General features: G+C 55.5%; 4 protein-coding genes across 11 annotated transcripts in view; 2 read left to right on the top strand and 2 right to left on the bottom strand.

The window, feature by feature from the left end:
* Positions 1 to 463: 463 nt before the first annotated feature.
* Positions 464 to 5024, bottom strand: LOC128153854 (magnesium transporter NIPA2-like). Of its 2 annotated transcripts, XM_052813695.1 has the most exons (5): positions 4864 to 5024; positions 4201 to 4257; positions 3411 to 3501; positions 3111 to 3271; positions 464 to 1808 (listed from the first exon to the last, which is right to left on the bottom strand). In XM_052813695.1, exons 1-5 carry the CDS (start codon positions 5000 to 5002, stop codon positions 1177 to 1179), a joined length of 1080 nt encoding a protein of 359 aa, XP_052669655.1. In that variant the 5' UTR covers positions 5003 to 5024; the 3' UTR covers positions 464 to 1176. The 2 variants fall into 2 exon arrangements, with proteins under 2 accessions (XP_052669655.1, XP_052669656.1); XM_052813696.1 differs by lacking the exon at positions 4201 to 4257.
* A 124-nt stretch (positions 5025 to 5148) lies between these two features.
* TAF7L (TATA-box binding protein associated factor 7 like) lies at positions 5149 to 10972 on the top strand. Its single transcript, XM_052813697.1, has 11 exons — positions 5149 to 5456; positions 6176 to 6254; positions 6417 to 6550; positions 6951 to 7077; positions 7286 to 7344; positions 8370 to 8442; positions 8837 to 8953; positions 9154 to 9342; positions 9444 to 9556; positions 9866 to 9925; positions 10526 to 10972. The coding sequence occupies exons 1-11, from the start codon at positions 5391 to 5393 to the stop codon at positions 10568 to 10570; spliced, it is 1062 nt and encodes a 353-aa protein (XP_052669657.1). The 5' UTR covers positions 5149 to 5390; the 3' UTR covers positions 10571 to 10972.
* A 163-nt stretch (positions 10973 to 11135) lies between these two features.
* Positions 11136 to 15134, top strand: LOC128153852 (aryl-hydrocarbon-interacting protein-like 1). 2 transcript variants are annotated; one of them, XM_052813689.1, is made up of 6 exons: positions 11136 to 11634; positions 12335 to 12514; positions 12725 to 12913; positions 12990 to 13166; positions 13298 to 13439; positions 13972 to 15134. In XM_052813689.1, exons 1-6 carry the CDS (start codon positions 11539 to 11541, stop codon positions 15132 to 15134), a joined length of 1947 nt encoding a protein of 648 aa, XP_052669649.1. In that variant the 5' UTR covers positions 11136 to 11538. The 2 variants fall into 2 exon arrangements, with proteins under 2 accessions (XP_052669649.1, XP_052669650.1); XM_052813690.1 differs by lacking the exon at positions 12335 to 12514.
* A 1149-nt stretch (positions 15135 to 16283) lies between these two features.
* The window catches only part of DRP2 (dystrophin related protein 2), a 30773-nt gene continuing 22473 nt past the window's right edge, over positions 16284 to 24583 (bottom strand). For 5 of the 6 annotated variants that reach the window (XM_052813679.1, XM_052813680.1, XM_052813683.1 and 2 more), the window contains 11 exons: positions 24496 to 24581; positions 23612 to 23769; positions 23307 to 23473; positions 22879 to 22990; positions 22353 to 22489; positions 21998 to 22063; positions 21147 to 21212; positions 20706 to 20849; positions 19795 to 20032; positions 19531 to 19651; positions 16284 to 19370 (listed from right to left, as the gene is read on the bottom strand). In XM_052813679.1, the coding sequence (XP_052669639.1) occupies positions 19234 to 19370; positions 19531 to 19651; positions 19795 to 20032; positions 20706 to 20849; positions 21147 to 21212; positions 21998 to 22063; positions 22353 to 22489; positions 22879 to 22990; positions 23307 to 23473; positions 23612 to 23769; positions 24496 to 24581 (1432 nt within the window). In that variant the 3' untranslated portion in view covers positions 16284 to 19233. The remainder of the gene's footprint in view (positions 19371 to 19530; positions 19652 to 19794; positions 20033 to 20705; positions 20850 to 21146; positions 21213 to 21997; positions 22064 to 22352; positions 22490 to 22878; positions 22991 to 23306; positions 23474 to 23611; positions 23770 to 24495; positions 24582 to 24583) is intronic. The other variant, XM_052813682.1, reaches the window with a different exon arrangement.

Consider the following 24583-nt stretch of genomic DNA (forward strand, 5'->3'; position numbering starts at 1 on the left):
CAGCATAGCATTTCAGCAGTGTTTATGTACAGTGTGGCTCTGGGAAGCCTGGAGTGACCCACTGACAGTGGCTTGAGCTTTACACAGGAACCTGGTAAAGCAGTTCTGCACACATCCATTTGCTGTGGGTGGCTGGACAGGACCTGTGAGTTCCTAACATGGGTGGCTTGTAGCCAGCAGCCTTCCTGGGAACAAATTCAGGATGTATTAAACAGAGCTGTGCAGATAAGTGAGGACATAAGTCCTTACTATATAAGTGAGGACACAGCTGTTACCTTTCAGAAACTTACCTCAATAGCTAAGGACTCTTAGGTCACTCCTGTTCCCAGTGTAAGCAATTCCCTCTCCTGTCCCCATCTTGAGTTTCTCTCAAGCATCTGCACGGTTCTTTCTACCCCTGTAATCCTTCACGCCTTTCAGCGCTGGCCCAGCTCTCGGTACAAACGTATCACTGGCTACTCAGTAACTGAACAAATCGGTTTTTAATAGAATACAGTAAGCAGGTCCTTCATCAATCTGCACTGCAGATGTTGTGTGAAGAGGCTGGTCCCTCTGTAAGAGCCACAGCAGCATGTGGCAGCACCACTGAAGTTTTCCAGTTTTGGCTGTATTCTGTTCTTGGATGTGAATCTGTAAATAAATTCTAGCAGAGCGAGCAAAACAAGTACTTGACAGAGGAATTTTTGAATTAATATTCTGAGTATGTCATCTTTAAAGCCAGACATCCATCTTCTCTCTGTGTAATCTTAGCACCACGTTAGATTATTTTGTGACTGTTAATCTTCTAAGTATATTTTTTTAAAATGCTGCGAGGCCTCCTCAAACGCGTGGTCTTCGCATTCAGTAAGGGTTAGCACTGTGTTAGTGCTCTGGGCCTCTGCGCAGCTGAAGCCTGTGTCCTGACAAGGGCGGATCAATTCTTCAAGTAAAAGAACAGTGAAGAGGCACCGGATCCCAGGAACTGGGTAGTTCCCAGGGCTCCTGTCAGTAACCATAGGAGGCTGCTGTCCCTGTTGGCCTCCTGGCAGTTGCAGGTCACCCATCTCATGCAGGTAGTTGGTAACTGCCAACTCCTGCTAGTGCAGCAGTAGCTAGCAGCGGCTGAGGCAGCATGTTCAACCTTGCAGTGGAACTGCTCAGCAGTGGGAGCAGAAAGCTAGCAGTTCAGAGGCTTCCTCACACACTTTCACCTTCCTCCTCCTCTTCCTCCTCTGCACTCTCAGAGCCCTTGTCCTCTGAGGGCAGAAGAGGCTGGTGCTGACATGACTGATGTCTGTCTGCACTCCTCCATGTGTGCAGGTCTGCTCTGTCTTGCTGCAGGAAGAGGGGCAGGAGGTCAGGGGTGAAGGGCATGTCCCTGAAGGCGTGCAGGAGGAAGATGCCGGACACGATGGTGAGGAAGCCGCTGATGGTGCCGATGATGTTGTCTAGCACCATGTGTTGCCACTCCTTGAAGAGGATGGCAGAGCACATCATGACTGCTGTGGTGAACAGCACGTAGTAAACAGGTGTGACCACGGATGTGTTGAAGATGTCCAAGGCTTTGTTCAGATAGTTGATCTGGACGCTGATGCAAATCACCAGGCACACCAGGAGCACCCAGCCCAGTGGTTCTTTCAGGACTGGCTTCCCAGAAAACAGTTCTTTCAGGGCAATCCCCAAGCCTTTGACGCAGGACACGGAAAGCGAGCCAATGGCGGAGCAGACCAAAACATAAACCAGGACGTTGCTCTGTCCATAACGGGGTCCAGCCACAAAGATAAGCAGAAGGGAACTCACCAGGACACACACAGCAAATATAATGAATCCTTGGGGAAAGAAGAATTAAAGAGCTCTATCAGAGAACAGTAGCACCAGTGACAGATGTAACTGAACAGCAAGTAGTGATGGAAGACAGGCAGGTAACTGCCCCATCAGTCTGTCTTTTTAGCCTCCACCTGTAGGGACCAGGGTTGGGAAGCAGAGTTGGTCTCCAGCGTGAGCAAAGTTGCAGAGACAACAGCAGCTCTTTATGGTGCTGATGACGGCACCGCCCCACAATTCAGCCTGTCAGGGGATACAGCCACCCGTGGTGGAAGGGATAGGGGCACAGCCAGGCTCTACGGCGCTAGTGGAGGTGGGGGGCTTGTTGACCAGGAAGATGGGAGGCACAGCTCTGCAGGAGGCCCAGAAGGGAGGCAGGTGGCTCAGGAAGCCCTAGCTGAACTCTGCAGGCTGTGGTGGGATAAAGAGGAAGGCGCCACATCACAGGAATGTGAGGCCCTGCCAGAGCACTCCCTCTAATGAGCAGCAGCATCTACGTGTTACTTTGCTTTGCTCTTCTCCCTGCGCTTCCTTCCTCCATCTCCTATGGCTTATTTTGCCACTCATGCTATAGCCTAAATCATATCCTTGCAACCTGATTCATCCTCTAAATATCAGGACTACTTGATCTTGGCTGTAACTTGAATTGCTCGTTCATCTTTGCCTGAAGTTCCTCCTCTGTCTTCCCTCAGCCATATCACTGCCACCCTCATATACAGGAATTCCCCCTCCTATCCAAGCACTGCTACAGGCCAACCCCTTCTGCTGCCAGCTGCAGCTAATTCCCATGCTCTTCACTTTTTGCATCTATACCTCATAGACAGTACAAAAAAAGCACACTTGGTAACTGTTAATGACCCAAGTTCTCATCCTTGCTTCGGCACAGACCCAGTGACTTTGGAGCATCGCCCGGACTCCCTCTCTGCAAAGCGGGGTTCCTGTCTGCCTCTTTCTTCTGGGGTCAAGAGAACCTGACAGTCCTAAAAAGCTATTCTGAAGCTGACTTGTCCCCCTATCTTTTGAGCTAGTTAATAAGGTGTAATTCCTCTGAGCATGTGCATTAAATGCTGTTTGACTGTCGTCATTCTTTCATGCTTAGAAGCGTGGAGACCCCAGCCTTTTCCCACCACAGAAGGCAACCCACAAGCTATCCTGGACACAGGGGAATGTTTCCTCCACTGGCACGCAGAACAAGAAACAGCTTAATTACCCTTTAGTTCAGTCCTTCCCAATCTAGCCAAGTTGTATCCTACCTTCTGCTGCCATTTCCAAGACTGAAGTTGACAGGACCCCTTTTATTTAAGTACCTGGATCTTTCAATTTCTCTGCCATTGACTCCAGGCTGGAAACCTCTTCTTCCTGCGGAGCATGGATCACCATCACCGTGGAGCCCAGGATACTCAGGATGCAGCCAATCTTCCCATGAACATTCAGCTGCTCATTCAGGAAGGTGGAGGAGAGAACTGCACTGAAAGATAGTAAAAAAAACCCAAACCAATTAGGCCAAGAGATGGAGCAGCTGAGGGAAGAGACAGAGGAAAGCAGAGCAACTGCTTTCACCACTAAGGGGTGGTAGGTGAGGTAAGGGTGTTTCTGAGGCTGCTTACCTAACAAGGACACTTAGAGCGCCCAGTGGAGTTACCAGTGTTGCAGGGGCAAAGGCATAGGCAGCAAAATTTGCTGCTTCTCCAACTCCCACTGCAAGAGAAACTGTCAGGTGAGCATCAAAGAGTGCAGTCAGAAGAGAGCCTCAGTTTCCACCTAAGCATCCCCTGTTTCTCTGAGGTATGTCATGCAACCAGGGAAGAACAGCACCAGCAAGAACAAGCAGAAGCCCAATTTAGGTTCTCTTGGGAAGAGAAGGCTCGTGGTTACGCATGGTGATCCTTGGTCACACATGGCTATGCAGCTGAGCAGTAACCACAGAAAAATATTTCCATAATGTCCTCAAAGCTGAAAGGAGTTTTGACCCATTTCGTATTTCTAAGTCATGTTCTTCTCCTGGAACAGCTTTTACAGCTTTTTAAAGGATAAATCAAGTACAATTTGTTATTAATGTTGAAAAGTGTAAAACAGAGCTGCTGAAATCGCTGTAGCACTAAACCCACAGTGCTGGATGTGCCGTTATAACTACGTCATCTGGGCAGACCATTTCAGAAGCACTTAACCCAACACAGTCAGGCCAGCTCCTCAACTCCTGTTTAGCAGGGAAACCTGGAAATGCATGAGACTTTAGAATATTTTAGAGTTATAATTAGATCAACAACATCCTCAGACACTCAGATAAAAATCAAGCAGTCAAACAGCAATCCTGATAATAAAACACAAAAGCAACTGGAAGCAATGAGAACCACACTCTTAAGCGTGTCTTGCTACAGTTTCAGAGCAGGTACTTACTGCACAGCAGCCCTGTCCACCAAAGCCATTCTTGCAGGTACGCGTGACCTCCTTGCCCTAAGTCAGGAAGAAAGGGTAAGAAGAAACCTCAGATGAAGCTACACAAAAGGCTCATTGTCCTGCCAGAACAGAGAAGCAAGTGGGAGCAGCCTGATCTCTTAAGTGCAAGGCTGCCTTGGGTCTGCCTGCTTTGTCACATATTGGCCTGACCCAGACATGGGCAAGCACCGATTCTTTTACCCTAAAAGCAAAGATTTTATCCCCTGGTTCTCCCGCATTTGAAAGACAGCAATTTCAAGAACGCGTGAGCCGTTCTGGAAACGTGACTTTGTTGGCTACGGGCGACGGCTGGAAAAAGTCTACCTTTACACCAAAAAGCCTTTTCCCTGTGGAAGAAGTCTACTTTTACACCAAAAAGCCCCACAAGCAAGGAGGGGGGCGGCCGAAGCCCGGCGCCGGCCGGACTGCCCGGCTGGAGGCTTGGCGCGGCCTGCGGAGTCCGGGGAACGCGGCTGCGGGCGAGCAGCCGCAGCGACAGCCCGGGGCCGCCTGCCCACCAGCCGGAGGCGGAGGTGACGGGCACGGGCCGCTCGCGGGGGGGGGGGGGCACCGCGGCGTTTTGCGCTCCCCCACCCCCCCACCCCGGGCCGGGGGCGGCGGTACCTGCCCTGGCGCGGCCGCGGCGGCACAGCCGGAGCAGCCCCTTCTTCTTGAGGATGAAGCTGCCGCCGATGAAGGCGCTGGAGGCCAGGGCCAGGCCCAGCCCCACGTAGAAGCCGGCCGGACCGCCCGCGCCCCCCATGGCAGCGCCGCCGCCGGCCGCCGCTTCCGGTGCGCCCCCAGCACCCTTCCCCCGGCGCCGGGCGGAGAGGAGCGGAACGGAACGGAGCGGAGCCGGTGGAGGGGGAGGCCTATGCCGGCGCACCGGGCCTGGCTTCCGCCGCGGGCCGCTGAGCGGGGGCGGGGGAGGCTGTGGCGGCTGCCCGCGGGCGCCGGACAGGCCCTGCCGGGGGTGTCGTCCCGACAGCAGCGCAGCCCCGGAGAGACCCCGGCTCCCCCCGCCGCCGCCCCTGTGCGGGACGCCGGTGGGCGGGAGCCTGGCCCTGGGGGTGTTGGGCTGGGGTTACCCGGTAGGAGCCTGATTGGCGACGAGGTAATTGTATCTCGTTTTCCACGCTGAAGAAGAAAGGATGAGTAAGAGCAAGGACGATGCTCCGCATGAGCTGGAGAGCCAGTTCGTGCTGCGACTGCCGCCGGTAAGAGGCCGTTTGGTCTGGTGTAGCTGAAGTGGCTGCCATCACGTTTTACACGCAGCTCAGTCCAGTTTGCTTGGCGAGCGCCGGGCTTGGGAGAGGTATTAGCGAGGTGGGTGAAGTCTGTGGGAAATCTGCGCACCTGGCGAGGGACATGGAAGCAGGCTGGGTGCTTTTGGCCTTGGGCAGCCCATTCCCACTCATTCGAACAGATTTTCCACGGCTGCCTCTTGAGAGGCATTTCTGTGACACAGAGCAGGAGGCTTGGAAGACAAGTTAGAGGATTAGGGAGGAAATTTCTGTAAGGGTAGAGCTTTAGCAAGTGCTGGGTCTTCAGTTGCTGTGGCTGTCAGTGCACCTGATGCTATTTGTTATGCGATTTGTCAGCATAAAGCTGAGACTGTGTCCTGCTGAGACCATGAGAGCTTGGTGAGGGGAGCCATAACTTCCCCCAGAGCTGTGGTCCTCTGGCAGGGTATCTGTCGGAGGCCTCACACCACTGTCACAGCTGTATTGTGTCAGGGGTGTGAAGGGCACTGGGAATAGCAGAGCCACAGGATTAACACTGGAAGGAGGGTGCAATTTTCATTGCGGCTCTTGCAGTTGTTTTTCTGCATTGGGATGGCAGGGGTGTTTATAGCTGGGTAGGTTGGACAGAAGCTTTCGCTGATTCTCGGAGGAAGCACACCCAGTCCTGATGTAAGTCTGTCCAACCTTCCCAGGAATATGCCTCCACTGTGCGGCGAGCGGTACAGTCTGGGAATGTCAACTTGAAGGACAGGCTCACGATTGAGCTACATGGTGAGTGAGCAGGATCAGGGCATCTTAAAACTCCTCTGACTGTCCACAAGTGAAGCTGTGCAACTTGCATGTGTTTTCCCCTGAAATTTCTGCTGCCCATGAAGGTATTGCTCAGTTTAGCTGTTTAGCAACAGCACTAACCTCTCCTGTGGCTTTCCGCAGCGGATGGACGCCACGGGATTGTCCGTGTAGACCGGGTGCCGCTGGCAGCCAAGCTGGTGGATCTGCCCTGCATCATCGAGAGCTTAAAAACCATTGACAAGAAAACCTTCTATAAGACAGCAGATATTTGCCAGGTATGGGCTGTCCTTCTTGCCTGCCCCAACAGCTTAATTCCTTCTTCCCCTCTCCAGAAAAACCCTTGTACACTTTGACAGCTGGACACCCAGTATAACACGGCCAGTTTCTGTATTCTCACAATATTAGCAGTTCAGAATTCCCCACGCTGCTTGGTGTTTAGAAATCCCATTTCTGAAGCATGAAATGTGATTGTCCTTGTAACAGTTTAACTGGTGCTGTGTTTAGATATGAACTGAGCTGTGTGTGAAACATTTTGTTTCTTGTACCCCATGCCCATGAATCCTTTTGGCTCACAACATGCAGTGGGCAGTCATTGTTCATTTTCCAGGAAAGCTTTCACATCCTTTTGTCCCTGCCTTACGATAAGCACCCTTTGTGTTTATGCGGGGATTCCAGATGCTTGTTTGCACTGTGGATGGTGATCTCTACCCGCCTTTGGAAGAGCAAACTGTGAGCACTGACCCCAAGGCAAACAAGAAGAAGGACAAGGACAGAGAGAAGAAATTCATCTGGAATCATGGCAGTGAGTAGAGGCCGTGCCAAACCCCTCCATCCCACCACTCCAGTATCCCCACAGCTGTGCACAGCACTCACCACTGCCATGTCCTGGGGGTGCTGCTGCTCTGTTTTCAGAGCACTCTCTGTTCCTGAGGGGATCTTCTCCCTTTTGGCATGCAGCTCTCCCATTAAGCCATCTGCTTGACACATGCAATCTGTTTCCTCTGTCATAGTCACTCTTCCCCTGAAAAATGTACGAAAGAGACGATTCCGGAAGACAGCTAAGAAGAAGGTGAGTTGCTTCTCACACAGATGCAGATGCAATAACCAAGGGGTAGGAAGACAGGGGCATTAGAGCTATAACTGTCTATTAGTCCAGAAAACATGTAATTTCTTAACATTGCTTCACATGTTTCCTTGCCCGATATGAGGGTGAAGAGGTGGTGGTAGATCTAAACATTTCTTTGGGTGCTTCCTCCATGTTTTCCAAAGTGCTCCTGAGGGCAAAATCCTCTGTGCAGAGAACTGCTGGACTCTGTTCCTGTGGCTGCCTTGCCATAGTGCATCTCTTCCTGCTCGTTGAGAAGAAAGGGGGACTCACATGGAAATGAGGCATCACTCATTCCTACTTTCCCAGCTGAAATCTCTCTATGCATAGCCTGTTCACTTCCCCAACAAGCAACACTACAAATAGAATAACTGTCATTTCAGCTGGGGGAGTGACAACAGATGGAGCTCAGAGACTGTCTCTGTGCATATGCACAGGCCAGGCAAGGTGTTGGGGAGGTGCAGCGCGGTGAGGCTGGGAAGACTTGTTCTTCTCTTCTTTGCGGTTTCTGAGAACAGGATGGGGTGCTATTTTGCGTGACATTTGGGAAACAAATTACTTGAGACTTTCTTCTAGCCCACAGGAGAGGTTTGATGTCACTGCATTAAGATTCCTGGCTAATTTAAAAGTGAAAAATGAAACCTTCTTTTGAGTGAGATGGGGAGGAGTCGAGTTGACCATCCATCAGGAAACAGCACCTCAAGGACTTCTGAATACATGCGGAAAGTCTTATTTCATAAGTAGTATAAGTAGAAAAGTGAGGGCATACAACCCACCAAGGACCTCTGCACAAAAAAGATGGATTGCTTTCTGGAGGTGCATAAATTACTTCTAGGGTGAGCACGAGCAAAGGCTGAGCAGAAAGCATAAGAGAAGAGAGGCTTGAAATAGGGCTCTGTCCAGAGGTGGAGGGTTGGAGTTGACCAGCACCAGCAGCGTGCATGAGGCATTTCACAGTGTCTTTGTTCTCTTTCCCCTCCCTGGCCCAGTATATTGAGTCTCCTGATGTGGAAAAAGAGGTGAAGCGTCTCCTGAGCACAGATGCTGAAGCTGTCAGTGTCCGTATCCTTTTAGGAGGAAAAAAAAAGCTCAAGTGGGGGACAGGACACTATGCATGACCTGGGGGTTGTGGAAAGGAGAGACAAGTTCAGCTTTGTGTGGGCGTGAGAGACTGGGAGATAAGCACGCAAGAGGCACTGAAGTTTTGGAGCTTCATCTTTGCTTTGTTCAAAGCTCATCGTGACCTTCCTTGCGGACTGTACTGTGGTACTGAGCAGGAACTTGTGTAACAGCAGAGGAGAAGTCATCAAAAAAAGGGGCTGGAGTGGTTCGCCCTGGGCATCCATAGCTGCAAGACCAGTCTTGTTGGAGGGGCAGTGATCTCCTGCAGTTTTTAGCATTCTTTTGTTGTACTGCATTTTTCTTTTTCCCTTGACTCATCTGTTCTGGCTGTTAGGCTGGGAAGTCATTGCTGAAGATGAAACAAAAGAAGTAGACAACCATGGTTCGCTCACCAGCCTGGACATCTCCTCCCCAGGGATGTCGGGACATAAGCAAGGCCATGGCTCCTCAGGTGCAGTGGGGAAGGCTGGTTTTTTTCTTTCTAGCCACTAAATAATCGGTTGGGCTCATTCCCTTTGGGGTAAGCCCTAATCAGAGCGAAGGGGAGAGGGCGTTGAGACAGGCACCCTGTAGTGATGTGGTCCCTGGCAGGCAAAGGGTGCTAGGGGGTCATTAGCTGTGTTTTTCCTCTTCCCTTTTGCACCCCACTAGAACATGATGAACTGCGGGAGATATTTAATGACATCAGCAGCAGCAGTGAAGATGAAGATGAGAGGGATCATCATGACGATGAAGACCTGAACATCATGGACACTGAGGAGGACTTGGAGAGGCAGCTGCAGGACAAGCTGAATGAGTCAGATGGGCAGCAACAAGAGAATGAGGGGTCCAACCAGATAGGTGAGTGGGTGGCAGAGCACAGCAGAATCACCAGGGTGCCAGGCAGGCTGCGCTGCCCAGCTCTGCTGTTGCTCTGGGTCTGAGCTCACTCTCTCTTCCAGTCATGGGCATCCAGAAACAGATTGACAACCTGAAAAGTAAACTCCAGGAGACCCAGGACAGGAGGAAGCGCCAGGAAGATCTCATCATGAAAGTGGAGAACCTAGCCCTCAAGGTGAGAGCTCTCCTGGGGTCTCTTCAAGTCTTTTGCTTAGCATGGGTTTGCCATTAGATCCAGCAGACTGATGCAGCTGCTGCCCTGGAAAAGACAGGGGCCTGTGCCTGCTGGGTTAAAAATAATTGTGGTGTGACCATACACACTCCAGCATTTCCCCATGGAGGCAAAACAATCCATGAAACTGCAGGAGATGAGGGGGCTGGTTGTCAGTGCAGCTTGAGACTTGCTGCACCATTTGACATGTGCCAGCACCCTTTCAGTTGAGAACACGTTGGTAACTGTGGTCTGGCATGTTTGTCTCTGCAGACCCGTCTCCAGGCTGTGCTGGATGAGTTCAAGCAGCAGGAAGAGCGTGAGAAGCAGCAGGTGAGGAAGCTCCCACAGTGGAGTGGGAAGCACTGGGGCACAACACCGTTCTAGGCTTGGCCTCTGACAAAGTTTCCTGAGTCTTGTACCACACCAGCTGCTTTGAACTCCAGTGTTACAGGTCAGGTGTGGTTGTATCTGTAGTTGCATGGAGCTTCCTAAGGCACAAGGAGGTGTGGGAAATGGGGTTGATTGCAGCCTTCCTTCTGGAGGAACAGTGAGCCAAAACATGTCTAGTCAGCAGTACAAGGCTGGTAGGATTGCTGCATGGGGTAAAACATGACACAGAAACCCACTAGCACTCATGTACAAGAAAGGCAGTAGGTGTAGGGTCTTGGCCGATTTCCTGCCTGGGCAGCTCTGCTGAGCTTCAGCCAGGTACCAAGGCAGGAGGTTACTACTCCCAGGTTCCTATTGTGCCGCTTCAGCTTGTGGGCAGCACTGAGTTCTGCCCCAGAGGTGCCCAGGCCTGCCTCCCTGTGATGTACAGGCAAAGCAGCCACTGGCATAGGTAGAAGATCTGCAGACACAGAAGTGCTTGGGCTGGAGCTGCCAGGAGTCCCAGCCATGCCTTACTGTAATACCTCACTCTGTTCCCAGATGACGTCCCTGCAGGAGCAGCTGGAGTCCCTCATGGAGAAGTGAGGAGTGAGCCTGGGTCTTGGTACCTGCAAGCAGAGCTGGAAGTGTTTGTCTGCCATGCCAAAGTCTGCTCTAGTAACATCCTTCTGCTGCCAGATATGCTGCTGGGCAGTGCTAGAGGCTACGTGTCCAGACTTGCTCTCACATACATTGTGCTAGGCTTGGCTGGTGCAGCTAAAGAACTGGACTATGCCTGTGAGAGCAGTCATACAGCATTTACTGTAAATGTTCAGCACCATTCTCCCAGAGGGGTTTAGTTCTCCCTGGGACAGTGCCATGCAGCTTTCTGCATCTTACTGAGTTGTGGACTTGATGGGCTGTGGCCTGGTAGGAGCTTGTTCTTGTGTTTGAGGAATGCCGTCTCTGCAAACCAGTCTTAATAAAGAAGTACCATTTCCAACCCTGGTCTGTTCCTCTGTGGTCGCTGGAGCACAGACTAGCAAGCACTGCCTCTTGCCAGCTTGTGCCTGACCACACACAGCCCCTGGCTGGCGCTTGCACCAGCATTGCTGGGCTCCTTCACTGAAATGCTCTTTGCAAGGCTGGGTCAGAGGGAGACTGCGTGCAAAGGGGACCCTGAGAGCTGTCACTCTGTGGGAGGAACAACACCCTCCTGATCAGGGAGTTTCTTTAATTCCTCACAGACTAGGCAGGCAAATCCCAGATTAACCTGGCAGGGTGGGAAGAGGATTAGAAAGGCAGTTCCAGAACACAACAGAGGGCACCGTGGGCTTCAGTGAGGGTGTGCCCCTCTCACAACCCGAAGGGCAGGGAAAGGGGAGAAAGCTTCCAAGCTCTGCCCCCAGCACACAAAGCAAAAGGCCAGCAGCAGCCCTGGGACATGACATGTGTGTCCAGATAGACAAGAAAGGGAGATGATAGCCTGAGGAAGACGCGGAGCTTAGGAAGGGCCAGAGCGTGCCTGTGTGCACGTGCCTGTGACCTGCTCAGGGGGGCTGGCAGGAGCAGCCATGGAGGAAACATACTTGCTGAATGTGGAAGGGGTCAAAAAGAAGATTCTGCATGGAGGCCAAGGGGAGCTGCCGAAGTTGCAGGATGGGAGCAAGGTAAGTTGTCTTGGTTGTTACCCCAAAGCCCTAGGAGAGGGGAGTGGGTCTGACACTGCCATTCCTGCCCATTATGGTTAGATTCCCTGCTCACAAGCCAAGCGCCGGGTACGGGAAAATCCCATCTCCAGGAGATCCCTCGCAAGTGGGGTGCAGGAGGGGCTGTTTTGGGCGCAGGCAGCCACATTGCCCACTGCCTTCGCCTTGCATTGGTGCAGTTACCCGCCTCCTCCCTCTGTCCTGGGGCTGTTGGAGCTCAGCAGCCACAATGGGTTGCTGGAAATCTGCCTTTTCTGACGTGTCAAATGAGTGAGTGGTGCCAATGGGGACCTCTTGGGGCTTTCCAAGCTCACCCAGCCCGTGGGTATGGGCAGATCAGCGTGGGTTCTGCCAGGCCCTGGTGTATGCTGTGGGAGCACAATTTGTACTGGGTTATAAAGGGGGATACAAAGAGAGCAGCAGGATATAGCACTGATGGGTGTTAAGACGCTCCACCATCTGCTTACTGTCTAGACAAGTGGGTAGGAGGAACAATCTCCTGCTGTGGATGGAGAGCTGCCAATCAAACCACCACCTCACCGGGAGCAGGCTTGGCCCTGTGTCCTGGCCCTATGGCAGAGGGCTTCGGGGCTGGGGAGGGGACAGGGGGCTCTCACTGCGGTGCCTGCCCTGGCTCAACACTGAGCTTTCTCCGGGGCAGATCACCTTCCACTTCCAGACGCTGAAGGATGACTTTGAGCGGACAGTCATCGATGACAGCCGGGAAGCTGGCATCCCCATGGAGATCATCGTGGGCAAGATGTTCAAGCTGGAGATCTGGGAGACACTGCTCAGCTCTATGAGAGCCGGGGAGGTGGCCGAGTTCTGGTGCGACGCCATCGTGAGTGAGGGGCCCGCGGGCACCCACTCCCCTCCTTTCTGCAGAGCCAGGGCATAGGACCGTGCACCCCAGAGATGCTCCAGCCTTGCCTGGTGCAAGCACAGGGTGCACAGGTGTCACTTTTAGCCATGGTACCAGGGGGGCTGCCCCAGAGGAAAGGGGTGCAGGCTGGCCCCATGCAGCTGAGCAGGGTGCTCCCCCTCCTTGCAGCACACGGGCATGTATGCCCTGGTCTCCAGGGGCATGCGGAGGATTGCAGAGGGCCGGGACCCCCTAGAAGGACAAAAGCACCGCTGTGGCATGGGCAACATGTTTGACTACCACAGCACAGGCTATGATGACCTGGATGAGCTGCAGCGGACGCCGCAGCCCCTCATCTTCATCATGGAGTTGTTCCGGGTAAGGGGGATGGTGGGGATGGCTGCCAGCGCAGGGATGGCCAGGGCAGGCAGCTCAGCTCCCACTCCCTATGCAGGTGGAGGAGCCCTCAGCGTACAAGCGTGACACCTGGGCCATGAGCAAGGAGGAGAAGCTGGCGGCGGTGCCCGTGCTGCACAGCGAGGGCAACCGCCTCGTCCTCCGCAAGGAGTTCGGGCAGGCGGCAGCGAAGTACCAGGAGGCTGTAATCTGCCTGAGGAACCTCCAGGCCAAGGTGAGCAGGATCCAGCCACCTCCTGTCATCCCTGCCTGGGTTTCCTCAGCAAAGCACTCCCCTGTGGGCCCTGGGTGCCCAGGAGGAGACAGCCACAGCTGTGAATCACCCACTGTGGCTCCCCGGGGCAGGAGAAGCCGTGGGAGGATGGCTGGCTGAAGCTGGAGAGCTTGGTCACACCACTGGTGCTCAACTACTGCCAGTGCCAGCTGGAGCTGGGCGAGTACTATGAGGTGCTGGAACACACAACAGAGCTTCTCCAGAAACACAACGGTACCTGTGCCCTGCATCCCACCCCCTTGCTGTGCCCAAGGCCCTCGGGGACTTTGTCCTCTGGATCCCCCATCTATGACAATGCTCATCCCACATCCCTCTGCCTGTGATGGTACTTATGTCATCTGGCTCCCCTGTCCACTGCAGAACCTGTGTCCCAGGTCCCCCTGCCCGTGACAGTGCCCATGTCCCTGGTTTCCCCTGCACATGATGGCACCTGCACCCTGTGTCCTCTAGGTCCCCCTGCCCATGATGTTGTCACACATCATCCAGATGCCCTTGCCCGCCATGGTTCCCCCTGCCCATGATGATCCCTGCACCCCATGTCCCCTGGTGCTCATGGTGGTACGTGCATGGCCCAGGCCCCCCCTGCCCATGATGGTACCCCTACCTACAAGTGTGTCCACCCTACGTTCCCCTGCCTATGATGGTACCTCTGCTGTGTGTCCCCTGGGTACCCAGGGTCTCCAGCTCCTGTGGCTAGTGGCCCCGAGCTGCAGGACCCCTGCCGGGGGCTCTCCTCTCCTGGCAGATAACGCCAAGGCCTATTTCAAGCGGGCGAAGGCCCACGCTGCTGTCTGGAATGAGCGGGAGGCACGGGAGGACTTCCTGCGGGTGGCTCACCTCGACCCCTCCATGGCGGCTGCCGTGAAGAAGGAGCTGAAGCAGCTGGGGGAGAGGATGAGGAAGAAGCATGTGGAGGATCAGAAACGCTACCAGGGGCTCTTCCAGCTGCCCCGGGGGCCACAGGCCAGCAAGGGGCAGGCGAGCAGGGAGGTGGGCGATGGGGCACTGCTGCGGGAAGAGGCCCCCCAGGGTAAGGTTGGGGTCCCGGAGACCCCTGGGCAGGGGGAGTGGCGTGCAGGGACCGAAGAAGCAGAACAACCAGGGGCTGACCAAGCAGAACAAGGGACCCCCGGGGCTGGGTGTGAAGGGGCAGTGCCAGGAGGAGAAGCAGCCCAGGGGCAGGCTGCAGGGGTGGAGGTGGAAGTGAGGGATAGGACAGGACTGGGGGAAGAAGGAAACCTGGGCACCTGTGGGGCAGAGCCAGAGAGCAGGATAGCAGAGAGGGGGGTAGAGGAGGAGGGGGAAGAGGTGGAGAAGGAGGAAGAAGAGGAGAAGGTGGAAGAGGAAGAAAAAGAGGAGAGGGAGGAGGAGAAAGCAGAGGAGGAGAAAGTGGAGGAGGATGACGAGGAAGAGAGCCCAGCAGCAGAGAGGGAAAAGCTGGCTGTAGCGCAATATGAGGCAGTGGGGAGGACAGAGGCAGCAGGGTTCAGGCAGGGACTGGAACAGGGAGCCAGTGGGGCAGAGAGAGCTGGCACAGGGAGCACGGCCAGGGCTGAGCCAGGCAGAGCTCCAGCACCCGGGCCATCCAGCGAGGAGCTGGGGCCAGCCGAGGGGCCCCCAGAGCTGGAGGATGAAACACCTGCAGAGGCACTGGAAGAGGGGAGTTGTGGGGAGCAGCCAGCAGGCAGTGGCCGAGGAAATGCTGGGGAAGGCAATATCCCCTTAGACAGCTTCACCCCCAGGGCAGTGCTCCAGGCTGGGCACTCGGAGGCAGAGGAGGAGCTGGGTGGAGGGGCAGAAGTACCCCCCTGCCCCATAGCAGCCAGGGAAGGGGGTGATGCACCCCCAGGGCAGTGCAGCGAGGGCAGAGAGCTCGAGGCCACGACCCTGGGGCACGGCCAGCCCTGAGGGAAAGGCTGCTGGACCGCTGACAAAGAGGTACAGCACAGGCAGCGGGGCTGCTGTACCCTGAGAGGGAGCTGCAGGGCTGGGGGCTGGCCCTGCAGTGACACTGGAACAATGCTGTCCTCACCCTGCCAGGGACCACCAGCCCTGCTGTGCAGCAGTGCCTGCTGCCTCCCTGCCCCAACTCATTGGCTCCAGCACCTTTCAGCTGGGCCCCGCTGAGCTTTGCTGGCTGAGAAATAAAAGATCTTCCCTGGCACCATGTGCTGGATTTGTTCCTGGACGTGACTGGCTTCCCTGATCACAGCCCACACCTCCTGCCTTGCCCTGGAGCCTGTGGCACAGGGATGGGGATGGGGCATTTTGCTCTACCCTAGAGAGGGGAAGAGCAAGAGGCTGCATTTCACCCCCATTTAAGCACCTGAATCTCCTGTGTGAGAGCTGTCCCTGTACTTCCCTGCAGTAGCACCATCTCAGGCCTTTGCCCAGCCCCACCAGCCCTTCCAGGCAAGGGTGGTAGCAGGTCCAGCCCTACAACTATCAGTCCTGGGCAGGCTTCACCATCAGCCAAGGCTGGGCTGCACTCTGTGTGGCAGGAAGGGACTGAGAGCCCCCAGCCTTGCCATGGGTTAGTCCTCAGCTGAGCCCCTCACTGTGCCATGGAGACATGGGAAACATGGGCAGCACTTGCAGCAGAGGCACCTGGACACCTCTGGGCACTGGAGACCTAATAGGGCTCCCGGGAGAAAGTATGGAGGGAGAGGACTGCCTGCCCAGCATCCCACTGCTGCTTATAACCTTCCTGGGGCTGAAGGGTTTCCTATAGCAGAAGTTCCTGGGCAAGGAAGAGGGACTGTCCCCACACAGACCCTGCCCCAGCCCTCAGACTGCCACATGGCCCTGAGCAGACCATGCTGCAAGAGGGCAAAGGAAGATGGTGGTCGGGGCATGCACTTGTGTCTGGGGAACCCGGGGCTCTGCTCACAGCTTCTGCTCTGCCTTGAATGGTGTGGACAGCCAGGGTGACACAGGGCACAGGGACATCTGTGTCCCAGCAGCCCTGCAGGAGTGGTGTCAGGATAGCACAGCACCAGGAGCTGCTCTGACTCAGCCAAGGTGCATGAATAGAAGAGGCCAGAGCACCAATCTGGGTCTCAGTATAAATACAAATTTATTCTCTTTCCAGAGCAGAGATGGCGTGAAGCAGCGAGGACAGCAGCACCACAGTACAAGGTTACCAGAGCATTAGCCAGCCTGCTCCCCTCCCTGCCGCATCCCAGCTCCCAAACAGCCCAAGCACCCAGCCTGGCCACCACTGCTTCCCATACTTGGCACTGGGGCCAGAAGCTCTGCCCTCATCCTGCCTTTTCCTTCCTCCAGCTCCCACCAGGCTGGGTACTCCTGACCTCATCCTCAGTCCAAGGCCTTGCTCCTCCCCACGGTCCCCCCATCTTGGCACTGGAATAACAGGGGGTTCCAGCCAGGTCTCAGGTTGGCATGTGGTCACTCACCGCAGTCAAACAAGCAGCTTGACACACAGCGTACTTACAGCCAGCCTAACACCAATGCCACTGCTCCTGCACTCCTGCCGCTCGCCTGGGCGTGAAAGGGGATGTCAAGGACAGCAACCTGCACCACTGGTAGTGGACACTGCAGCACAAGACCCCGAACACCTGGCTGTAAGGCTTGCACCACCTAATCCCTGGTGTGGGCACTGCTTCGTACCTCTGCCAGCACACTGAAGACAACCGCACTGTCCTATGCCACCCCACACTGCCTTGGTCCAAACGTCCCCAAACAGCTCACCACTGCATCCCATCCCAGCCAGTGACAACAGCCCAGTCCCTGTCCTCACAGCAAGCCCTTTTTTGGGCAGGATGCTTCACACCAGCATGCAGCCCTGCCTGCGCCCTGCCCTGCCCAGAGGGCTCCGGCATCTCATCCCTCAGCCTGTGGCCCCAGAGCACAAGGGCCATCTCAGCCTCTATTCTGGGGCACCCCACAGCACCTGACTCTACCTCTTTCTCGACATAACACAGCATGAGACAGCCAGCCTGAGGGAGCCTTTGGGACCAGGAGCCACCACCACTGAGCTACCCTGCCAGCTTGCAGAACAGCCTCCTCCACTGCCCGGCAGGACTCACCTGCTTCCAACGAGTGCCTCCTGCCCCTCAGCCCAGCTCAAACTGGGGCACAGAAGCAGGGCAGCTGCTCCTTGGGAGTGGCAACGAGGTGCCCTGCCTGTCCTGCTGCCTGCCCGCACCACTATGCTCCTGCATCACAGCCCAACATGCTGGTGGCCCCAGGGCTGGAGCTATGGCTGGGGAAACCCGTTTCTGCAGTGCCATGGGGATCAGCAGCTGCAGAAGCCAGGGCTTCTCATGGATGGAGCTGGGTCCGGGCAGGACAGGCTCTCTGTGCCATGGCAAAGGCACAGGTCCCCAGGAAACTAGGTGGGATGGAGTACCTGCTGCCAGTCTGCCAGCCCTCTGCTGAGCTCCTCTTGCAGCAGCCCTGCTCCAGGGCAAGCACCAGCAATGGCTAAGGTGCTGGTCCCCGTGAGAGCAGATGCTGGGCTGGACTGAAAGTGAAGGGCAGCTGCACTTACAGTATTAGAATTTTATGGATTGAGTCCATGAGAGTATTTAAGTACAGAATATATATATATATAATATATAGAAATATATGCAAATTAAATGATAAGGCTCTGTTATAAAGACCCTCTCAAGATAAGGCTACTAGCTGGGCTGAAGCTCTAACATGGACTCATCCCCACTCCATAAACCTCGGGGACTCTCCCCACTAGATGGTATGTACCTGGCTGGCTGCGGAGGCCTGGGTGGCAGAGAGAGTTCAATCCGTAAGGCTGGCAGCTGGATACTGTTAGAAAGAGTTTTTTTTAAAAACGGTGGCTCCAGGAGTGTTTTGGTGCCCATAAACCTGGAGACCCCTGGGCACAACTGAAGAGGAACAGGATGCTGAGCTCTGCATCCCCCAAGAGCTGTGGGCAAAGGCAGCAGCCCGTGAGCACTGGGGGAGACAGGCAGCTTTCATGGTTTCGGTTCTTTCTTCTGAACCTTTCCACCCAGGCTTGGACACTGTGGCTGAGTGACCGAGCCAGCCTCCTGTGGAGCCCACAGTCCCGCTCCTGCATGACCTATGTTCCCCTGAGATCTTCTGGAGCTAGCAAGCATCCTGCACGACCGGCTCAGAGGGAGTCTGTGCAAGGTCTGCCGCAGCACAGGGAGCATGGCAGGGAGAGGAGGGGGAGGAAAGCAGCCAGGTAGCTGGTTAGGAAAAGCCTCTGGCTCACAGGAGGTGTTAGATAAGGGAGGTCATACCTGAAAGAGAAATGAAGAGGTCAGGAAAATAGGACCCAGAGCCACCTGGTTAGAACAGGGCTGGTGCAGAGCCAGGAGGATCCTGCTCAGGGATGGCAGAAAGTGGGTGAGGGTCTGTGTGGGCAGAGAGAGAAGCTCTCCCCCCCCTCGTTTTAGTGCTGGCACCAAGCAATGTCTCCCCCCAGCACACACATGGTAGCCTGGGTGAGGGACCGAATGCAGCTCCTGGGCTGGAGCACAGAGGGACAGCAGGAAGACCAACACCAAAACCCACTGGGCGAGTGGAGCACCGTCCACACACACATCCCCCAGTCCCCATCCCTGCTGGGAAGAGCCGTCCATGAGCAGCCAGGAGAGCTTGCACCATTGCTTCCATCTCACCAGGTAACTGGGGCCTCGACCTCTCGTGGAGAGGGGTCTGGACAGGGATGAAGCAAGGAGGTGGCTCAAGGTGATCGCTGCAAACTCAATGCTGGCAGGTCTGTCCATCTTCGCAGTGGGGAGCCCCCTGAGGTGCAGGGTCCCAAGCAGGGCAGGAGGCTGCCTTGCAGCTCATCTGAGGGGATCTAGTTGGTCCATACTCTTGGCAGCTCTGATCGCCTCTCCTTGCAGGTGTGAAACCTTCTCCTCATCCTCTCTGCACCCAGGCCACACACCAGTCCCAGCAGCACCGCGGCAGCATAGCTCTTGGCTGTAGGTGCTGCAGGGGATCGGCCGTCGCAGGGAAGCTGGGATCGGGGCAGGGCTCTGTGGGGAAAACCTCATCTGAGGGAGCAGTAAGAGGCCAGAGAGGGGGATTTCACTCGAGTACCTCGAGAGCTGGGGAAGGCGTTCCGCAGCTTCTCCATGATGTCTTCCAGGCACACGCTGACTTCCTGGGTTTTGGCTTCCACATCATCTGCAGCAGGAAAGAGGGCGGAGGGGGTGGTGGTGAGCAGGCTCTCTGGGCATCCAACTCACCAGCCACCATCTCTGCAGGATGGCAAGGTGCAGGCAGCTTCCTGCAGCATTGAACCAAGGGAGCGGGGCTGAGTGCTCAGCCCAACCCCAATCCTCACCTGCAGCTTCCGTGTCAGGGGTGTTGTGCTCTTTCTCCTTTGCCTGGCTGCCTTCAGACTGATGCGGAGAGGAAGCCAAGGAAGAGGCTGCTGAACTGTTGCCATCTGACTCTGCTGGAGGCTGGAGAGAGAAGGGGGGTTGTCATCATCCTCTGTCCTTGTCCTCCCCCACTTCTGACCATCCCTTTCTGCCACTGCCCCAGCTCTGTTATGGCAAAGGCCACCCCAAGGATGGGCTTCCCTGGATCCTTGCTCTGACAGTACCTGCAGCAGCAGCTCCCTCAGCCGGTGCAGCTGGGACTCCAGCTGCTTGTTGTGGTCCTCCAGGATCTGCATGCGGGTCTCCAGGCGGCTCTTGTGCTGCCGGAGGATTCGTGCTTCTGCCAAGAGCTCATCGTTATGTGGGTCTTGCACTGATTCGGGGGAGCCTGTAGCCAAGGTTGGAGACTCCACCGCCTCATCATGCTGCCATTTTAAACGTCTCAGCTCTCCCTGGAGTATCCTGCAAGATAGCCTAGGTCAGCATCACCGCTCTCCTTTCTAAAGCCTGCTGGAAACACCCAACAGCTGCACACTGGGGATGGCCCATGACTCAGAGACAAAACAATCCTGGAGGCTTTGCCAGGTGTGAAACTTGAGGACCAGCACACTCCTGGACTTTGTCCCTGCACCACAGGGTGGCCTGCCTGCAGCTCTACCCCTCAGGCAGTTTACAAAAAGATGTGCAACTGCTTCCTAAGGGGCTGAAAACAAGGGCAGGGCAAGGATCACCTCCTCCTGAGCCAATCTGCCCTGCCTAGAGCCTCACCTCATGTGGTCCAGAGCAGCACCACAACTGTTTGCAAGGGGCTCAGGGACAAGAGAGACAGCAGTGCCCTGCACTCACTTCAACTGTTTTGGGGTTCAGGAGGGGAACAGGTTCTGGGGATGGAGGCAGGAACATTTTGGGGAACAGAGTCTTCTCCGTTCCTTGGAGAGCACACCCTCACTGAGTGCTCCCATAAATGTTTTAGGGCTCAGCCTAGACACCTTCCAAACCAGCCCACTCAGCTCCTCCGATCCCCAGCTCCAGCCCCAGCAGCTATCCCCTGGCTCCACTCTGAGCTCTGCCAGGCTTCTCCAGCCCTTTCACCTTAGGCTATAAACCCCGCTTTCAGAGTTGCCCGTGCCCCTACCTGTTTTCATCCTCTAAGTGGGCGAGGATTCGCTCCAGCTCTCCTTTGTCATCCATGCTGAGGCTTCCTGGAACCTGCTGGCTGCCCCCAGGCTCTCTGTCGGTGATGGGGCTGGAATGGCGCAGCAGGTACTGGTCCTCGTCCCTGTTGCAGCAGGTGGAGAAACACCTTAGTGAGAAACATCAGTCTTATGAGATTTGTGTGCCCTTGGGGAAGGACAGCCTGGAGGGAGATGGTTTCGTATGGGAGCTCATTCTGGCTGCTCCAGGTCTAGAGCTCAGAAGTGGCTCAGCAACACTGGATAGCTGGGGGTGCCCAAGAGCCTCAGACTCAAAGGAGCTGGGAAGGAAAGCATTTCTGTGCCCTGGCTAGACAGGGATGGAGCCACAGGAGCCCTGACTTGGCAGGAGGTGAGGAGGAGGGAAAGGAGGCAGAACTCACAGGCTATCGTCAGGGGACAGGCTGTCATTGAAGAAGGAACAGTTCTGGCTTTCCATCTCTGCAAGCCTGGAGGAAAGAGAAACAGGTTGAGATATGGTCAGAGACACCCTGAATGTCTGCTTGATGCACCCTACTTATGGCAGCCTCTGCAAGACCCTTCTCTGGCAGGGTCTCCCAGCAGGCCTGCACCAATCTGCCCCCCTTTACAGGCTCTAGAGAGTTTTGCCTTTTTAGAAAACAAAAGACACTGCTGCTCTCGGGTGACAGTCTCTGGAATAAAGGGCTGCTGCCATGCAGCTCGCTCAGCCTCCTTTCACATAAGCAAAGGGCTGAAAGCGTGCCAGCTCCAGCCTAGGGCCTGAGCTACAGGCTCCCTGTGCTCCTTGGGTCCCCACTCTGCCTGGACCCGTGGTGAGGGCACAGGCATTACAAACAACAAGGCAGCAGTCATGGGAAGTGTGCAAGCAGCACTGGTGAGCGCACAGGCAGAGCAAGACATTGAGGGATCTGCCTGGTGAGAATCCAACCAGCAGCTCATACTGAGAAGAGCAGGAGGGTACATGGAGGCTGCTTCGTCACCAAGACACCTGCTGTCAAATGCATGGCATTTGCTGCCAATTTGCATGGCATTAGCCATGTCCCAGGCAGGAGCAAAGTGGTGCAGGCCTCTTCCCAGCGGCACTGCAGCCTGAGCCACCACAGCCAGCCTCTGCCTGCCAGGCAGCATGCTGGGAAGCGTGGAGGGGGCTGCGGGCAGCAAGACCTTGCCATGCGTCTGCCCCGAAACCCCTCCACACCCATTGGAGTCATGCTCTGTGCCCTGGCATGACAGGAGTGTCCAGTGGTGATACCTGCTGGCAAAGTGCTCGATCCGGGAGTGGGTGTCAGCATGTGGTAACATCGGGGAGGAGGCTGGTCTGGAAGAGACGTACACTGGTCAGAAAGGCTTGGCAGTTCTCGCTCAAAGCTAGGGCTTGGAGAGACTGCCCTGGTCTCATGTGGGCTGAGAAGACCCAGGGACAGGCTGGAGAGGGAGACTGAAATCTCTGCTCCTCCAAGAACTAGGTGCCGTATCACCCCCAGAGCAAGTGCCCCCTCCAGCCCTCCCAGGGGAGCCCTGTCTTGCAGCTGAGATGCTGCTTCCATCCATGGAGCCCACGTATCTGGCAGGGTTGAAAGACACAGCCCAGGGCACAGACAACTCACGTCTCAGAGAAGTCAGCCTCAAGTACGGACTGGACGGGCAGGTAACCTCTCTGCGGGTGCTTGCTGAAATACTGCTTGGACCGAAATTTGTTCTTCAGCGTTGTGGCAAAGTCTCTCATGTTCTCACTGGATGTAGTCTGCAGAGACATAAACATTACCAAGATGCTGCTTAATGAAAAGGGGGGGACCACATGTCAGCATCCACAGGAAAGAAGTCCCTTCAGGCTGGGCACGAACTCCACAGAGGAAGAGGCAGACACAATTGAGGAAGCAGGAAGGGCACACAGCAGCTCTGTCAGCCTGTCACAGGGCCTTGCACAAGCCAAGCTGGGCATCGCTGGGTGCCATGCATCCCGCTCACCACGAGCCCCAGAATAGCTGGGACACAGGCAACGTCCAGCATGCAGAGGGGAACGAAAACGTACAAGGGATCCACTTCTGGGGCTGCACCAGCCTAAACATCGCAAGGCTGCTGATGGGGAACTCCTCTGAGCCAAGACCCTCCCAGCGCAGCCCAGCTCCATACCGGGGTGTAGTACTCCATGATGGGGTAGTGCAGCTTGTTGCCCTTGCTGGCCCGCCCGGTGAGGAAGCAAGTCTGGCAGATATCCACATTGAACTGCTTCAGGCTCCGATACCTGGAGAGATCAAGAGGCCACAGGGAAGCAGCGAGAGTCAGCAAAACCACATCATTTTGGAGCCCAAGAAGAGCTCAGCAGGGGACAGAGGTTGTCTGTGTTGCTCTCGCACCCCACTGAACCCACAGTGCTGATGGATAAGTCCCCAGAAAAGCATCCTGCTCCTTCCCCTCTGCTGGCACCTGGTCTGGCCTGCCTGAAACACTGCTGCTGCAGAGCTCTAGGTTCCCCCAACAGCACAGAGCAAATTCAGCTCCATCCTGCAGGACACCATGTACTTCCCTTGAGGGCCAAGGTCCCGTATCACAACCCCTACCTGAAGCCCTTGATGGGGCACTGCCGGCAGACGGAGCACTTGGTCTGGTGCTTCACCTGCTCAGCTATGGTCACCCGGTGCAGCACGGCCAGCCACACCATGGACTGTGGCTCCAGGTTGGCCCACTCCAGGAACTGGGATGCCTCGATGGCAGGCTTCCCATTGCTCTGGGGAGGGGAGAGGAAGGGGCTGCTTAGAGCTGGGACCCAGCTGTGATGGTGTGCAAGCTCCTTGCCACCTCCGAGAGACTCTCCCCAGCATGGCTGCTGCAGAGGGGGCGGCACGGGCCATGGCACCCTACTTACAAAGCGGAAGCAGCTACGGATGCTGGGCTCCACGTTGCTGCCCCCAAATGCCGCCACTTCCCCCAGCTGGCGTGGGACCTGGATGGCCTCGTGGAGCAGGACGCCAAGGTGCCGCTGGTCACACAGTCCCCCGTTGTTTGCCACTTGGCTGAAGAGATCTGCCGGCAGGACAGACACATAGCCCCATTAGACACACGGCTGATGCCCCGATACACTGGGCAGGACGCAGGCACGGGGATCAGACCAGAGGCCCCATTGCCTGTCTCCAGCAGGGAGCTCAAATCAGAAGGAAAAACTGAGCTATGATTAAATAACCTTCACCAGTATCCTTCCAGCTCCCAATAACCAGGAGTTTAGAGTCTTCTTGAGACAGAGGTTACATACATCACTTCTTTAACGGCCACACCTGGCTTGTCCTCTATGAATCTGCCCAATCCCTTTATTTAACCCCTTGATGTTTCTTATGCTAGCTTCTCCACAGTATCGCAAGGCAGAGAGTACCATGGTTAAAATGCAGTGAGGAAAGGGGCTTCCTTTAATTTGTCTGAAACCTACTTCCCATCCATGCACCCCCAGTTTTTTTTCCTTCTGGGAAGCACTGGATAACTGTTGCCTGTTTGCCTTCTCTGCACTGTTCCTTATAGTGCCATGCAAGCAAGATCATCGCAGCACCAGTCAGTCTGCAAAAATGCCTCCTAATTTAGGCAGCGTAGGCCTGGGGAGGGAGGGAGGGAGAGGCAGTGATGCAAGCAGATTAGTCACTGCAGGAAAGCTGTTTCTCTGCTCTTCCTGGGCAAAGAAAGCTAAGCCAGGAAACAAAAGCAGTTCTGCTTTTCCCAGGTTACTCCACACCAGGCCCTGGGGGATGGAGATGGGACACTCACACTGAAACTTCTCCTTGACCTCTGTCCCACACAGACATGCAATGCCCGTCTTGAAGGAGAGAGCCCTCATCTTCCCACTGCGGCCACT

This window comes from Harpia harpyja, chromosome 18 (genome assembly GCF_026419915.1).
Source record: "Harpia harpyja isolate bHarHar1 chromosome 18, bHarHar1 primary haplotype, whole genome shotgun sequence".
NCBI classification, from domain to species: domain Eukaryota; kingdom Metazoa; phylum Chordata; class Aves; order Accipitriformes; family Accipitridae; genus Harpia; species Harpia harpyja.

Coding starts and splice junctions, on each gene's coding strand:
- LOC128153854 (XM_052813695.1), bottom strand. CDS start 5,002: ATGGGGGGCGCGGGCGGTCCGGCCGGCTTCTACGTGGGGCTGGGCCTG. Junction 4,258..4,863: donor CCGCGGCCGCGCCAGGGCAG/GTACCGCCGCCC, acceptor TTCCTGACTTAG/GGCAAGGAGGTCACGCGTAC. Junction 3,272..3,410: donor GCTCTAAGTGTCCTTGTTAG/GTAAGCAGCCTC, acceptor ACTATCTTTCAG/TGCAGTTCTCTCCTCCACCT.
- LOC128153852 (XM_052813689.1), top strand. CDS start 11,539: ATGGAGGAAACATACTTGCTGAATGTGGAAGGGGTCAAAAAGAAGATT. Junction 12,914..12,989: donor TCATCATGGAGTTGTTCCGG/GTAAGGGGGATG, acceptor CTCCCTATGCAG/GTGGAGGAGCCCTCAGCGTA. Junction 13,440..13,971: donor GCTTCTCCAGAAACACAACG/GTACCTGTGCCC, acceptor CTCTCCTGGCAG/ATAACGCCAAGGCCTATTTC.
- TAF7L (XM_052813697.1), top strand. CDS start 5,391: ATGAGTAAGAGCAAGGACGATGCTCCGCATGAGCTGGAGAGCCAGTTC. Junction 6,255..6,416: donor GCTCACGATTGAGCTACATG/GTGAGTGAGCAG, acceptor GGCTTTCCGCAG/CGGATGGACGCCACGGGATT. Junction 7,345..8,369: donor GGAAGACAGCTAAGAAGAAG/GTGAGTTGCTTC, acceptor TCCCTGGCCCAG/TATATTGAGTCTCCTGATGT.